This window comes from Carassius gibelio, chromosome B11 (assembly GCF_023724105.1).
Source record: "Carassius gibelio isolate Cgi1373 ecotype wild population from Czech Republic chromosome B11, carGib1.2-hapl.c, whole genome shotgun sequence".
In the NCBI taxonomy this organism is placed as follows: Eukaryota; Metazoa; Chordata; class Actinopteri; order Cypriniformes; family Cyprinidae; genus Carassius; species Carassius gibelio.
The window spans coordinates 24,406,245-24,422,471 of record NC_068406.1 but is presented as its reverse complement, the minus strand read 5'-3'; the positions used below and the strand labels follow the sequence as shown (position 1 = coordinate 24,422,471).

Sequence of the window (16,227 nt, the reverse complement as noted above, 5' to 3'; positions counted from 1 at the left end):
TATGAATGTCAAGAATTCATACACTACACTACACAGAAATAATATACAATTAAATTATACTTATTTTAAATGTATTGTGCAGGCTAAAAATATAATAATCAATTCAGTGCGCAAAACCATGATAATATGAAACGCTTCAAAACTGAGCTCACAAAGTGATTTTAGAAATTTACGGGTTTTAAAACGTGTATGATCTAACAGCAACAAGCGAGTCTTTTAAAAACAGCAACAAACATAAAATACAAAAACACAAAATAAAAGTTATTTATGCAAATCCACAGCCTTTTTATCTACAGATCAAGCATTATAATGTGATAGGGTGACCACCCATCCCGCGTAGTGCGTGCGCGCACAGCGTTTGAAGCCCAATTCATGCGTCCCACAAATTGAGACTGTGTCACGCATAATCAATGCTTGCTCAAAAAAAAGTTGGTCGTTCTCTATATCCCAAACGAACATTACTTGACAGTTCAGCACGCTACTGTTGCCACACCCACCCCTCAGTTGAACTGCTGACTAGGTTGTTGTCAACTTTTTCCGTTGTTGTCATGACAGCGCACGAACGTGCATACCAGACACACTGGGAAGGAACTTATAGATGCACGCTTTCCAATTCGAAAAATGGAGAAAGTGAGGCACCGCCATCATCAATTAAAAAAAGAGAAGGTGTGTCCCGGGCATTATTAATATACCATGTAAGGTGGTATGTGCTAGAAATGGGTAAACCACTATCAGTGAGTTTGCCCATGGGTTGGGGGCACCGCTCCGCAAGGCAGTGTCCCACATGGTCCCTGAGAAACATACCCCTTGCCCCCCCTTGGGCTTATTAGCAGGTGGTCACCCTATAATGTGAGTATATCATATTGGAGAGTTTTACCAGGCATCCTGCTGTAAATGGACGAGGTGCGCGCTATTTGAATACTGAATGGAGAATGATTGACAGCCGCAGAGGAGGGAAAACAAGGTTTCTGTAAACTTTAATTTAATGATGTAAATAGTTATATAAACATTAAGCTATGGGATTGCTTCAGATGACCAAGTCACCCAAACTGATGTGAAAAAACGGGAGGCGCCGAAAAGCGCGATGTTTGCATTAAATTCCCAAGTGTTTGGGTGCGCTGCACTAATTTACCCGTGTAGAACGTTGCGTCACATCAGTTCCGCTTTTGGCGCTCACGTGTAAAATCATATTACTTTTTTTTCAGCACGGGGGTGGCCAGGGACATGTCTACAGAGGCACGGGCCTCCCTAGGCCTCCGTGTAGAACCGCCACTGGCTCCATGGTTGCCAGGTGTTCATAACAAAACACGCAAAATTGCAACTTCAAAACTGACCCAATGTCGTTTCGGGGGGATCGCATTCTGGGGTATTATATACACCTTTTTTTGGCGGGGTTCCACTGGTTAAATTCGCATTTTAGGGGCTCAATATCATGATTGTAGTAGCTTAAACCGGTGGACAAGAAAATCAAAGTGCGGCAACAGTGTTAAAGTAGCCCAATAACGCGGGGAAACCGCTGACATTGCAACAGTGGTTCGCTCGGACATTCGCGGGATTTTTTAAATCAAAAGCGCGCCAGGATTCTGAGAGGAAATGGCGCGAATTTCTGAGGTAAGGCCTGGCAACAATTATATCCGTGATTTTAGACATAGACATTAAAATTAACATATATTAAAAGGAAACATAATATTAAGCTGTGGATTCTTCCCTCAAAACATAATTTAGTTTTAATTGAAAATGCCTATGAGAAAACCTTTATAACCGATTAAATGTTTTGATCAGTCTTTTGTTTTCAGTTGAAGACTTAATGTAATATAACTTTACTAAGATATACAGCTCTAAAATACATTCAAATATAATTAAAACAAATGTTTAAGCGACAAATCAAACCAAACACATTAAGATGTGGTTAAAAGTATTTTTATTGGTTACAATATCAGTATATGGCAGCATTATCACCAGGTTACTTTACAAATACGAAGAAGTTGAGAAACAATTACTAAAAATGATTATTTGAAATTATGGCACTGTGAAAGTACACAAGGCACCACACTCCTGGTTTTACTGGCTCAAAATAAAGAAGAAGAAAATATTTTTTTTAAATGAAGCTTACAAATAGAGCCAAAAGTATCTTATGAATACTTAAAAACATTGGGGTTCTAACATGTACTGTAATACTAAAAATGTTCTTTTGTTGCCAAGTTTGAGTGGTTTGGAATTGAAAATAATTGGTAAAAAAAAAAGAAAAAAAGGCATTTGGAAAAGTCAATGGTTTTCATTAAAGCTCTGAAAGACTACATAAGCATTTCAGCCACTCTTTTGGCAGCTACATGTTAAAACCGTCGATTTCAGCTGATCCAGAATCAACAACTCAAATCCTCAACATGTTCCGAATAAAACAACCACAAAAAGAATCACTGATTGGCAATCTTGCAACATCTACAATACCAACAATAGAAATCGGACTTAAATCTAACCGATACTTATAATACCAGCATAATTCATATTTAAACTGAATTCAAAGTGACTTCTAAATGAGACATTATTACCAAAGACATCCCTTTTCACAGTTAATCATCATAAAACTCAGCAAAAAACAAACTAAAATCAATTCCTTTATGGAGCAGTGAAAGGGTTTTTATTTATGCTAATAAGTATCTTCATACAAAAAAAAAAAAAAAAAAAAATCCATGTTTTAATACCTTAAAATAATTTCAAGCTCCGATTCCCTTTTATATAAAAAGGTAAAGTAAAAGAAATATTTTAAATGCTTTTCACAGTTACATGACGTGTTAAAAGCGTTAACAATGGCACAAACATCAGCGTTTTAATGAGGCTTGTTAAGCTGGTTACTGACACACATCTCAAACTAACATCAATACTGTCAGAACCGATGGCACTTAAATATGGCGAAAGGGAGTAAACGGCTTCATCGCTCTGGTCTACGATTATTTTGATCCATAGAAAAATTAAGCCTAATATAGTGACTCGTCAGCAGTTTAACTATCTTGACCAGGTAGTGTTCTTCATTTCCACCTGTATGAACACATTTACATGCTGAAACTAAAGTCACAAAAAAAAAAAAATTAACACCAATAAAAATATTTAGACTTTTTTTTTTTTTTCCAAGACGTTCCATCTTTGTAACACTGCAACATTTAAATTTAAGAGGAGGGTTTGTGGGCATTTCCAATTTAGAAACCGAAAAAGCAAGTGTTAGGAATTCATTCGAAGCACAAATTTCTTTGTAAGCACCAAGAATAGGAATTTATACACTAGGATTAGTTATATTGTGATCGCTAGTATTTAAGGTTGAAGTTCAAGGGCAGATCGATAATTACATTGTGTTACCAATCAAAACAAGGCGTCAAAATGCTTGAAGTTAAACATTCGATCAAGGCTGCGAGAAAATTCAGTGCTCTCATTATAAACAAACTCAAGCACCAATAAACGATTATTGATTTAGTGGCGTGTAAAAAAAAAAAAAAAAAAAAAAAAAATTCATAAAAGATCAGAGGTTTTCATTTGCATTAAAAAAAAAAACGCTTTTACGCTTATTTTCCAATGCACTGAAACTTCAGAAAATTCACAATGTTTTTGTAATACATGCAATGTTCCAACTAGTTTAGCGTTGTTTTCTATGTACAAAAAAAAAAAAAAAAACTTGAAAGATTAATGAAATCATGGGCAAATGATCAACTAGAAAAATATATACATGAACACTATGTATGTATATACTATATGGTATATACATACACATAATGCTGTACATATATACCATATCTATATTCATATACATGAATATTTACATATTACACAATGACACTTTAATAATCTCTTCCTAGAATTCCTGTGGCCTGCGGTGATGATCGGCTTCTCCACGGGATTCATCTACTTACTGAAATCATGTGTAATAACTGGAATACAGAGGGACTGCTGTGGATAGACACAGAAAGGGAACCGAAGGAAGCAGGAGCCGGAGATTTCAATACCGCTCTCAGTTCCAGATCCGAAGGAAACTGTCCCATGATCCCGTGGCCACAGCCATCCCATCATCAGGAACTCCTAAACAGCTCACTCTGTTGTCATGACCGGCCAGGACACCTGCAGAGAGAGAGAGAGAGAGAGAGAGAGAGATATACACAGGTTATCATGATGCAAAGCAAAAATAAATAAATGGTAAAAATAATGAATAAAAAAAATAATAAAAAAATATAATAATGCAAACAAACAATAAAAAAAAGAAAAATGCAGTAAAAAAAAAAACCATACAAATTAATTAGGGATACACAATATAAGATCTTTGTCGGTATCCAATGTCAGTATTTTGGCTGATAATCGGTGCTGATACCGATATACATTTCCTTTTTTAATCTTAGAGAGATTATATACCAATAATTTTTTACTTTGGTTATTTTTTAGCAAAAACCTATTTGTTAGAATTAATAAAAATTAAAAGTTAGTTTTTAAATTAGTACATTGAAAGTTTTAAAAACTATAAAAAAATCAATTTTTCCTTTTTTTTTTTTTGGTCAGACAGATTCGGTTGAAACTTAAACATTTTATTTGTGGATTTAACATTAACAGATGACCTAAACGCTAAAGAGCTGTAAACATTCAAAAAAAAAAAAAAAGAAAAAACTTTAAAGAGCTCTTTAAGTTTTCAAAATCCGTTTGAAAAAAATATTAATGAAAAAAAAACAGTATATATTAAATTTAAATTTACAAGCTATAGCTTCTGACCTTTAAATCAAAAAAAGTTGTGATTTTATGACATGGGTAATGCTTTATTTATTCATTCAGAAACACAAGTATCTTAATGTTATGTATGCATTTTACTTTAATTTGATTACATAAAGTAATAAATAAAAGGCCTTACAGGACAGGCATTAGGACCTGGGGGAGGCTGTTGCTGCACGTAATAATAATAATAATCAATAAAAAAAATGAATAAGAAATCTAATTATAAATAAAAGCAAACCATAAAAAAAATTAAAATTCAAAAAAACAACACTAACAAATAATAAACTAATATAAAAACAAAATAAGTTAATAAAAAAAAATTGTAAATAAAATATGCAGAAACCCTCCCCCTATAAAACACATTTACAGTATTCTCACGCTTACATTTTCAAGGGTAGTGAAAAAGTGTTTAGTTGTTACCTGCACGTTCTCCTTTTAAAGTGTCCCAGACGTTGCAGTTGAAGTCGTCGTATCCGGCCAGCAGGAGGCGTCCGCTCTTGGAGAAGGCCACGGAGGTGATGCCACAGATGATGTTGTCGTGAGAATACATCATGAGCTCCTGATCTGCGCGCAGGTCAAACAGCCTGCAGGTGGCGTCGTCTGAACCCGTCGTGAAGGCATTCCCATTCGGAAAGAACTGCGAGGGTAAACAACCGAACTCAGTACGACGGTCCATGTAGAAGAGCTTGTAGAACACAAACACCTCCCGACTTAAGTCGATCGAAATACTTACGCAGACGGCATTTATATCGGAGACGTGGCCGGTGAAGGACTGCCTGCACATCCCGTCTCTGATGTCCCACAGTTTAGCAGAAGCGTCGCAGGCTCCTGACACGAACGTCTTTAGATCAGGACTGACCGACAGACTCATGACATCACCCGAGTGTCCGGTGAAACTGGTGGTCTGCTGGCCCGTCTCAATGTCCCACAATGCACTGCAGGAGCAAAGTTAAACATTGAGTCCATTTCATTCCAATCCAAACCAGATGCTTTTAATTCAAAGACGACATGAAGAAACCGTTATGTATTTAACATTGCAATAAATATTTAAAATAAATTAGCAATCCTAGGGAATGCATGAGCTCATTAAATATATACCTTAAATGCAAGTCACTTTGGATAAAATAAATGATAAAGCATACAATAAAAAAAAATTCTTTTTATAATCAGAATTTCAAGCAGGAAAAATTAAACATGCCAAATAAAGTTAACACCGCATACGCCATTTATCCCTTGACATACTAATGCTACACAGTAATCAGTTGAATTATTATTATTGTATGTGACATTAACTCACCATGTGGTGTCACCAGAGCTGGTGATGATCTGATTGTCATCAAGAAAACGACAGCAAGACAGATAGCCTACAGAATCATTCATAAAAATTCAGTGATTAATCATATATTGTATGAAATCTCATACAGAGATAACAGTTTTAAAGCACGGTTTCCCAAACTGAGGTTTGTGAGTTAGCTAAAGTAATAATATTTAGTTTATTAATACTTCATAAAATCCTAAAGACAAATTGAAAAACATACTTATGTTTACATACATGTATAATAAAAAACAGAATTGTATTAATCATTTCTGAAACAATAATTAGAATTTGGTCTGGAATTTATTTGATCCAAAATATAGTAAAATTAGTAATATTGTGAAACTAAATTTTTATTTTAAATGTATATGTAATTTATTCCTGGGATAAAGCGGAGATTTCAATAAATAAACAGTAGTGGATATATTATTTAACATCAATAATATTACAATAAAAACAGTAAAAAATAAAATGGTTTATTTGCAGCATCAGAGAACCAACAATACAAAAATGTATTGTTAAATTATTGAAAAACTTTATTTAAATTTACGGTCAAAGGGGCTGTGCTGATTAATCCCTGTTTTAGAGGAAGCACCAGGTATATGAGCCTCTACCTGTGTGTCCAGCCAGCTCTCGGTTGACCCGGACGTTGCCCTCGCGGGTCTTCAGGCTGTAGGTGGAGCAGATGTTGTCCAGGCCTCCGCAGGCCACGTAGTTCCCCGACGGGGCGTAGGCACAGGTCATGACCCAGGACGAGCGCAGGGGGATAGCGTGCATCTGACGGACAGTGTTAAAAACATACAGCTTACTTCAGCAATATAACGAGCTACAGCTAAAGATTAAAGGAAAACAACTAAAGAACATTTCCTCCAAAAGATAACTTTCAAATAAAAATTGGATCAGGATGAGTTTGGTTTGTAGAAATGCAGCATTGCATCAGTGTCTCATCAACGGATGCTCTGGAGTGAATGGGTGCCGTCAGAATGAGAGAAACGTCTTAATGCTGGATTTGCTTCAGTTTGTCTTCTCCAGATGTTCACTGATGGACTGCTGTGGATTATTGTGATGTTTTTATCAGACTCTCGTTCTGACGGCACCCATTCACTGCAGAGCATCTACTGATGAGACACTGATGCAATGCTGCATTTCTACAAACCTGATGAAGAAACAAACTCATCTGTGAACAGTACATTAAAACTATTTCCTTGCAGAACATGTTTTATCAGATTCAACCCATGAAATGATCTTTCTCGGTGTAAATTAATGTATTTTGGTCCGTGATGATAATTAAGTTTTTTAATTTTAATAAAACAATGTACACGGCTCTAGTAGTATGTCATTACCTTGTTGGTCGTATAACCATCCCATATGATGAGTTTGCCGTCTTGTGAGGCACTGACAAGTAACCTGGAAAAAGGCACAGAAATTATAAATATCCACACTGCAGCCGATCTATTTTTCAATCAACGAAATGTAATTAATATGGGACGCAGATGGGATTTGAGCAACGTGGTGGGAAAGCGCCTTATTATAGCTCCACGGAAAACGAACACCAGGGTCCCAAGCCGTATTTCATGTAATATTAATCACACAGTTGAAAGGAGAGCAGCCCAGAGTGTTTAAAGCAGTGTTTGGTATCTAACAGCAATGATGGTCGAACACACACCTGGAGTCGCTGCCCCAGTGCATGGCGTAGATTTTGGCCAGATGACCTCTGAGCGTGCGTCTTGTTCTCATCTGTATCCGCCCCACTGAGTCCAGGCTCGCGGTCATCTGCCATAAGAGCCCAAAACAGCAAGAGATTAAAGATCACACAGCATCGGTCACCATTAGTCCAGTTAGCAAGATCAGCATCATGTGCGTTTAGCTCATTTACAGATTAGTCACTCAATTTACTAAAAATACCAATTCAATTCTCAGTTTCTCTGGATTTAATACGGATGGGTTTGAGTAAAATGTTAATATTTGTTTTATACTATCTGATCATTTCCTTTTTTTTTTCAGAGAATGACAAATTAGTCAAAATAATGTTTTTGTTTGTTGTGAATCAAATACTGATTTCTTAACAAAAAAAAATGGTATTGTTCGATTCGAAAAATGACTATAAACATGAAAACATGGCATCATTTTTCTTTTCTTTTTTTGACCAGTTGTCATTATGCAAAAAAGTTCTAAATGACAACACTTATTTAAAATCTGGAAGAAATGTCATCAGTATTTTATAGAATAAAACAAAAAAATTATTCAGAAAAATTCCAGAAAAAACTGAGAATTTTTAATTGGTTTCTTAATTTCTTGCTATACCTGGTTGAACAGAATTATCAGCTTTAATGCGCTTATCAAAATAAGAAAACATTCAAATATCAAAAGTTTTGTTTTCGAGACAAAACTAATTCAAAATGTGTCGTTTAACTTACAATTTAAAGAAAAATGTTAATAAAAATCCACACTCTAACTCTCTTCAAAATCATGCAGATAATTGAAAAATAGTTGTATTCTGGCTCAACTCTCTGCTGATTAATTGAAAATACAAGACTTCTTCAACCTACAAATGGTTGTCAGAAACAATGCAACAAATTTAGTGAAGAAGTGTGACATGCCTGAGCAAAACAGTCACTATATTTGGTATCAGCAACTCAATAATTAGTAAGAAACGACTACTGGATTGTATTTGGCCAATATGATGCAGGACGATACAATCATAAATGATTTTTGTTTCATACCTGCGAAAGTGTGGAGTCACTGCAGGCTTTTCTAGCATCCTGAAAAACAACATCAACAAATGCAATTCATGACATAACCTACCAATCTAAATAAACAGCACAGGAAGTATTCAGTTTACATGGATGTCCTTTTGTTGCATCTCGGTACAAACACTTACCCGGATCTGATTGCGAAGCTGTTCCGCTTCCTGTCGCAACTGTTCCAACTCACTCATTGTTCCTGTTTGACCGGCACCTGAGACGACAACGTGCTCCACCTGCAATCATGCATCATACGGTTACATCATTCACACACTGCATGCACTCACCCGTCAATCAAACACTGCACTAGTGATGCATGTTAATGCATGAAAGAAATGGACCAGTTTCCTTTGACCAAATCCATTCCAGCAACTTTAATTAAATGCACAGACTGATCTGAGAGCAGTAGGAAATGACACTGAGCTCAAAGGGTCTTCAAAACACCACCGACTGCTGCCAAATGCCACCCATATGTTCACTGACCTTTCCGTCAAATCAGGCCTCCGTCCGTATCTCTGATGTTTCGCTCACCTTTGACTCCACATGAATGTGTTTTAATAGTTAAACTACAAACTCAAACGGCATCTGAGAGTTTTCAGCAACTAGTTTATTCCAGAATTAAATACTAGACTTATGGTTTTGGTTACTAGTCCAGTGACTCTTGTACTAAGGGTGTCATTTAGACAGAACTTAAACTGGAGTTTAGTTAGCCGTCTAGGACTATAAGCCAATAATCCTTTGATGATCTTTTACTTCGTGTCCAGCAAGTTAAAAATATCCAATTAAAATAACCTTCCATGGATACAGTTAACGAGTTATGCGTCCTCTTCTATAGTATTTCAATGTGCATTAGCTCATTAACAGAATATTAACAAAGGCTCGACAATAAGGACTACGCGATGACCCGGGTTCAGCGTGAAAGATGTTCGGGACAGTATACCGGTTTGCCCGATCTCTTGCCCGATCGCGCCACTTCCACGTCATCACTGCATTTCATCATTTGCATGTGTTTTTATGACTCGTTCAATTAAAAATGAAAGCAATTAAGAAGCATTTGGGCGCAAAAGACAACTTCTTTCAGCCGCCTGAATGGACAAATACATGCAAAAGTACGTCAAAATACCCGCCCTGGCAAGTTAACTTTGTAGCTTTAAAAATAATCTTTATTGAATTTAAGTAGGTAAAGATGCATCGATTTTTTTTTATCAAACTATCTTCTATTCAATGCTCACGCACAAACTGCACTGCAGTCATTATCCCAATGGCCATTTGTACGGAAAATTATGTTATTATTATTAGTCTGTAAACGGCCATTAACAGAGGCTAGAGATGCTGAACACGGACACAAATAGGAGAAAACGCTGTAGCAGGCAGAAAAGGATAATTGGAAACGATGCGCGAAATATAGGACGACAATCCAAATATTGTATTTTATATGAATGTGTTTCTGAGAGGAACTGACCTTTTTTCAGAAATGCCATTTTCTTTTCATTTTGTCTCTTTACGATGCATTTAAATTAGTGTTTATATGCACAGCGCTGCTGCGTTTACAGCGGTAACCAGGGAAACGCTGCATCGTTGTACCATGAGCTCTGCTGCGTTTACAGCGGTAACCAGGGAAACGCTGCATCATTGTACCATGAGCTCTGCTGCGTTTACAGCGGTAACCAGGGAAACGCTGCATCGTTGTACCATGAGCTCTGCTGCGTTTACAGCGGTAACCAGGGAAACGCTGCATCGTTGTACCATGAGCTCTGCTGCGTTTACAGCGGTAACCAGGGAAACGCTGCATCGTTGTACCATGAGCTCTGCTGCGTTTACAGCAGTAACCAGGGAAACGCTGCATCGCTGTACCATGAGCTCTGCTGCGTTTACAGCAGTAACCAAGGAAACGCTGCATCGCTGTACCATGAGCTCTGCTGCGTTTACAGCGGTAACCAGGGAAACGCTGCATCGTTGTACCATGAGCTCTGCTGCGTTTACAGCGGTAACCAGGGAAACGCTGCATCGTTGTACCATGAGCTCTAAGGCGTTTACAGCGGTAACCAGGGAAACGCTGCATCGTTGTACCATGAGCTCTGCTGCGTTTACAGCAGTAACCAGGGAAACGCTGCATCGTTGTACCATGAGCTCTGCTGCGTTTACAGCGGTAACCAGGGAAACGCTGCATCGTTGTACCATGAGCTCTAAGGCGTTTACAGCGGTAACCAGGGAAACGCTGCATCGTTGTACCATGAGCTCTGCTGCGTTTACAGCGGTAACCAGGGAAACGCTGCATCGTTGTACCATGAGCTCTGCTGCGTTTACAGCAGTAACCAGGGAAACGCTGCATCGTTGTACCATGAGCTCTGCTGCGTTTACAGCAGTAACCAGGGAAACGCTGCATCGTTGTACCATGAACTCTGCTGCGTTTACAGCGGTAACCAGGGAAACGCTGCATCGTTGTACCATGAGCTCTGCTGCGTTTACAGAAGTAACCAGGGAAACGCTGCATCGTTGTATCATGAGCTCTGCTGCGTTTACAGCAGTAACCAGGGAAACGCTGCATCGTTGTACCATGAGCTCTGCTGCGTTTACAGAAGTAACCAGGGAAACGCTGCATCATTGTACCATGAGCTCTGCTGCGTTTACAGCGGTAACCAGGGAAACGCTGCATCGTTGTACCATGAGCTCTGCTGCGTTTACAGCAGTAACCAGGGAAACGCTGCATCGTTGTACCATGAGCTCTGCTGCGTTTACAGCAGTAACCAGGGAAACGCTGCATCGTTGTACCATGAACTCTGCTGCGTTTACAGCGGTAACCAGGGAAACGCTGCATCGTTGTACCATGAGCTCTGCTGCGTTTACAGCAGTAACCAGGGAAACGCTGCATCGTTGTACCATGAGCTCTGCTGCGTTTACAGCGGTAACCAGGGAAACGCTGCATCGTTGTACCATGAACTCTGCTGCGTTTACAGCGGTAACCAGGGAAACGCTGCATCGTTGTACCATGAGCTCTGCTGCGTTTACAGCGGTAACCAGGGAAACGCTGCATCGTTGTACCATGAGCTCTGCTGCGTTTACAGCAGTAACCAAGGAAACGCTGCATCGCTGTACCATGAGCTCTGCTGCGTTTACAGCGGTAACCAGGGAAACGCTGCATCGTTGTACCATGAGCTCTGCTGCGTTTACAGAAGTAACCAGGGAAACGCTGCATCGTTGTATCATGAGCTCTGCTGTGTTTACAGCAGTAACCAGGGAAACGCTGCATCGTTGTACCATGAGCTCTGCTGCGTTTACAGAAGTAACCAGGGAAACGCTGCATCATTGTACCATGAGCTCTGCTGCGTTTACAGCGGTAACCAGGGAAACGCTGCATCGTTGTACCATGAGCTCTGCTGCGTTTACAGCGGTAACCAGGGAAACGCTGCATCGCTGTACCATGAGCGCTGCTGCGTTTACAGCAGTAACCAGGGAAACGCTGTATCGCTGTTCCGTAAGTGCCTCCTGCTGTCAGAGAGTGAACCTGCGTCTCATTCAACGTCTGCTGTTTTGGATTCAAACAGATTTATGTAGCATAATTTCACAAAGCTAAAGTCAGGTTATTCTGTTTTTGCTTCAGACTTTCAATTTATATAGTCTAATATAAATCAACATAGTCCAACAGAAATCACACTTTCGTTTTTCAATTTATGTTTAAAATGCAGTGGTTGCCTCTAATTTCAAATGGCTATGAAAAAGTGAGGTGCAACATTGAGTGACAAATATGCAAATGTTATTTTGTGTGATTTTTTCAATTTCTGTACCTGAACATCTACAAACATAAAAATCTAAAGTATCATTAAATTTTAATTTTTGTGCTATAGGCCCATTTGTGATGTAGAGCGATTACTTGTAATTTATTAATTTGTTCTTATTCACTGGCTGTCATTTGTTGAAAATATTGGTGTCATATAGGTTATTTATTAGAATAAAAGATAACAGAGCAAAAATAATAACAGCAACTCATTTATTTTTGGTGGCAGGGTCAGTGAAAATGTTGGCAGGGCAAATATAAAAAAAATCCTTAGCATCGATCCCCATTTACTCAAAAGTTACTGAAAATGTAAACTTATTTTTTTGACACTACTTTTTTTTAAATTATTATTATAAAAGCTGAATTTTCAGAATCATTACTCCAGTCTTCAGTGTCTCAAGATCCTTCAAAAATAGGCATTACCACACAGTTATTTAAAAAAAAATCCATTAAATTTAATAAAAATAGCTATATCATGAAATATACGGTTATCATGCCATAAAATTACTCATAACATTAAGTAATTGGTGATCCCGCCCAACCACTACCAGACCAACAACACCCTCCATATTCTTAATATCAAAACCATCATGATAAACTCCAGCAATGGGGAAACGTTTAACAATACAGCCGATGTTTCGGTTTTAGCCTTTATATATAATGCTGAGTGATTTTACAAGTTATAAAAAACTGAAAATGTTTCCTGAAAGTGTGACATCAGTCTAGCATCAGTTTGTAAGTGTGACAATATAAATTACAAATTCTATTTTAGGTCAAAGAACCTGATAGAAAAATAAATAATGAAAATTAATTTAGCTAATAATTAAGTAAATTACAAAAAAAAAAAAAAAATTCAAATCAAAATAATAATAAAAAAAAGATTGCACATTTTATTTGATAACTTGCGTGTCACGCAACCATTACCCAATGTCTGAAGGCTATTAACATGTGAAAGTGTTGTTAAATTTAAATATTAACTTAAACATTTATATTTTAGGCTGAAGGGGTTTGCAAATATGTGACCCTAGAGCACAAAACAATTCATAAGGGTACATTTTTAGAAATTGATATTTATGCATGATCTGAAAGCTGAATAAATTCTCTCCATTGATGTGTGGTTTGTTCGGAGGACAATATTTGTCTGAGATACAACTATTTGAAAATCTGGAATCTGAGGGATGCAAAAAAATCTAAATATTGAGAAAATCTCTCATCTTTAAAGTTGTTCAAATGAAGTTCTTAGCAATGCATATTACTAATCAAAAATGAAGTTTTGATATATTTATGGAAGGAAGTTTACAAAATATCTTCATGGAGCATGATCTTTACTTAATTTCCAAATGATTTTTGGCATAAAAGAGGAATGTATAATTTTGACCCATACAATGTATTTTTGGCTATTGCTAGAAATATACCTGTGCTACTGATGACTGCTTCACATATATATTTTAGATCAAAATTTTAAGGTGTTCACCTGAATGTGTTCAAATAGATTTTCTTTAACAAATAAAAGACTAAAATCAGCTCTTGAAAAGCTCATCCAATTTACATTTCTGAACCTGTGTGCTTTTATTTAGTTAGAAAACCTAAATACAACTGAAAAGCAATTCCAGGAAGCAATGGTCTTATATTTGCCTGCTGTGAAGAGGAAGTAAACGATATCACACACAATCACAAATGACAATAAAATCTAACACGTGCATATATATATAAAACAATTAAATTACCTAACAAATACTGAAATCTGAAATGATTCAGTTAAATATAATACAAGGCCATTCTAACCTCTTGGAAATACGTTAAAATTAACCACTATTAAAATCAACAATATTTACGATTATTGCATCAGAAGAACGTAACAAAACCAGCATATAAATATCACAATAATTAAAGCCGGCAGATATTAACATCTAAAAAAAAGCTCTACCTAAATCAAAACAGACTGAGATTTCAGAAAGATAAAGTGAAAGTAAAACTATTAACAATATAAACCATTGGTGTCCTTCACAAAATACTTTAAATATGATTTTAAAATTAAAATTATCAACATAGCTTGAAGATATTACGTCTAAATGCAATAACTTGCATTTTGAATTCAACATTTATCTATCAAGTATGACTTTGATTGAAAAACAACAATTCGTGTTTATAGTAACTCGAGATTGTGTGTCGATCAAGGACACAATATGACAACCAAGCTGAGATTTAAACCTAATACCTTTCATTAGTCACCCAGATATTTGACCGCTTCGCCAAAATGCACGTTTATATGTTAAACTAGCGCGAGGAAACACTTAAAACCGTTATTATTCAAAATAAAGCACGTTAAAACCGTTAAAATTCAAATTGTACTCTTGTGTTTATCGGGCCTCCTGTTGCCTCTTCACTCTCAACCATAACTAGCAGATTATAAATTAACTAATTAGCTACAAAATCTAGATTAAATCCATAATTGACCCCCAAAAAGAGTACAAACGAGTTCAGCGGTGGAAGTAACGTTAAATCACAGTTTACGAGGTTTTTACAAGCAGGAAATAGACGAGAAAAGAGAAACACGGCGGTCGATTGTTTTTTCCCCCTCACCTGATCAGGCTAGTTTGGGCTAAATCCGCTTCTTTTTTTAGATCCCTTGCATGTTGATATGCGCACAGATAAATTTCAAAGCAGAATAGTTCATTGGAAGTCAATTTTAAACATATTTAAAGGGCCACGCAGCCCTCACGCAAACTGAAGCAATTTTCTTCAGCAATCTCTTCACCACACCCATAAGGGAACCGGGAACATGGCAACAGGCGCGGCGTAGGGGTGAACCAAAAAACACCGCTTTTCTAAAACATGCTAAATTTTCTATATAAAAGCACACCTGTGATTTCAATTACGTATAATATGTAAATCTTAGATGTACCTTGAAATTGTGAGTTTTCCGTGTGAGCAGAGTCAGATCTGTTGGTGTTAGCGCGGTTAGGTCTCCCCTACAAATGAATGGTACAGTCCGTCCGCCGCCTCAACAAAGCGCCTGTAGGAGAAACAGGAAGCGTATCCGCTACATGTTTGCGTCTCGCAGGGAAACTTACATGGTTCTGTCGTAGTAAAAGTTACATTTATACTGTTAAATGCTCGGAAACATTCAAACCTTGGTCTTAATTAAAACTCGAATATCATTGACGTTATTTCGCGACTTTATTGGCATGAATTGTATTACAGACAAACGGATAGACAGGCAGGTCAATATTTTGTGTGCATCGTAATAATGTGTATAATTTACAGTAGGGATGTATTTAATTATTGTTACTACTACTGATGCTAAATAACAAATATAAAAAAAATAAAACAATAAATATTAACATTTGAATAAGGCAGCACAATTCGGCCAAAATGTGATAATATTCAATAATAATAAAAATATTATTAGTACTTCTACTGCTGCTGTTAAATAAACAATATTAGAATTATTAAATCAAAATAAAAACAATAAATCTTAGTATTGAAAAAAGGCTTCAAATATTGGCCAAAATGTTGTGTTTATATTAATATGGCTATTAATAATCATAATAATAATTATTAATTCTACACCTAAATAAAAATATTAGAATTACTGAATAAAAACAAAACGAGAAATATTACTGGACTAGGGCTGCACAATTTGGACA

General features: G+C 36.9%; 1 protein-coding gene across 1 annotated transcript; it reads right to left on the bottom strand.

Annotated features, from left to right (window-relative positions):
- Positions 1–1,904: 1,904 nt before the first annotated feature.
- gnb4b (guanine nucleotide binding protein (G protein), beta polypeptide 4b) lies at positions 1,905–15,336 on the bottom strand. Its single transcript, XM_052568719.1, has 10 exons — positions 15,161–15,336; positions 8,940–9,038; positions 8,782–8,820; positions 7,725–7,831; positions 7,402–7,465; positions 6,673–6,835; positions 6,041–6,107; positions 5,477–5,678; positions 5,164–5,380; positions 1,905–4,104 (listed from the first exon to the last, which is right to left on the bottom strand). The coding sequence occupies exons 2-10, from the start codon at positions 8,994–8,996 to the stop codon at positions 3,998–4,000; spliced, it is 1,023 nt and encodes a 340-aa protein (XP_052424679.1). The 5' UTR covers positions 8,997–9,038; positions 15,161–15,336; the 3' UTR covers positions 1,905–3,997.
- Positions 15,337–16,227: the final 891 nt, after the last annotated feature.

Coding starts and splice junctions, on each gene's coding strand:
- gnb4b (XM_052568719.1), bottom strand. CDS start 8,996: ATGAGTGAGTTGGAACAGTTGCGACAGGAAGCGGAACAGCTTCGCAAT. Junction 8,821..8,939: donor AGCTTCGCAATCAGATCCGG/GTAAGTGTTTGT, acceptor GTTGTTTTTCAG/GATGCTAGAAAAGCCTGCAG. Junction 4,105..5,163: donor TTTAAAAGGAGAACGTGCAG/GTAACAACTAAA, acceptor CTCTCTCTGCAG/GTGTCCTGGCCGGTCATGAC.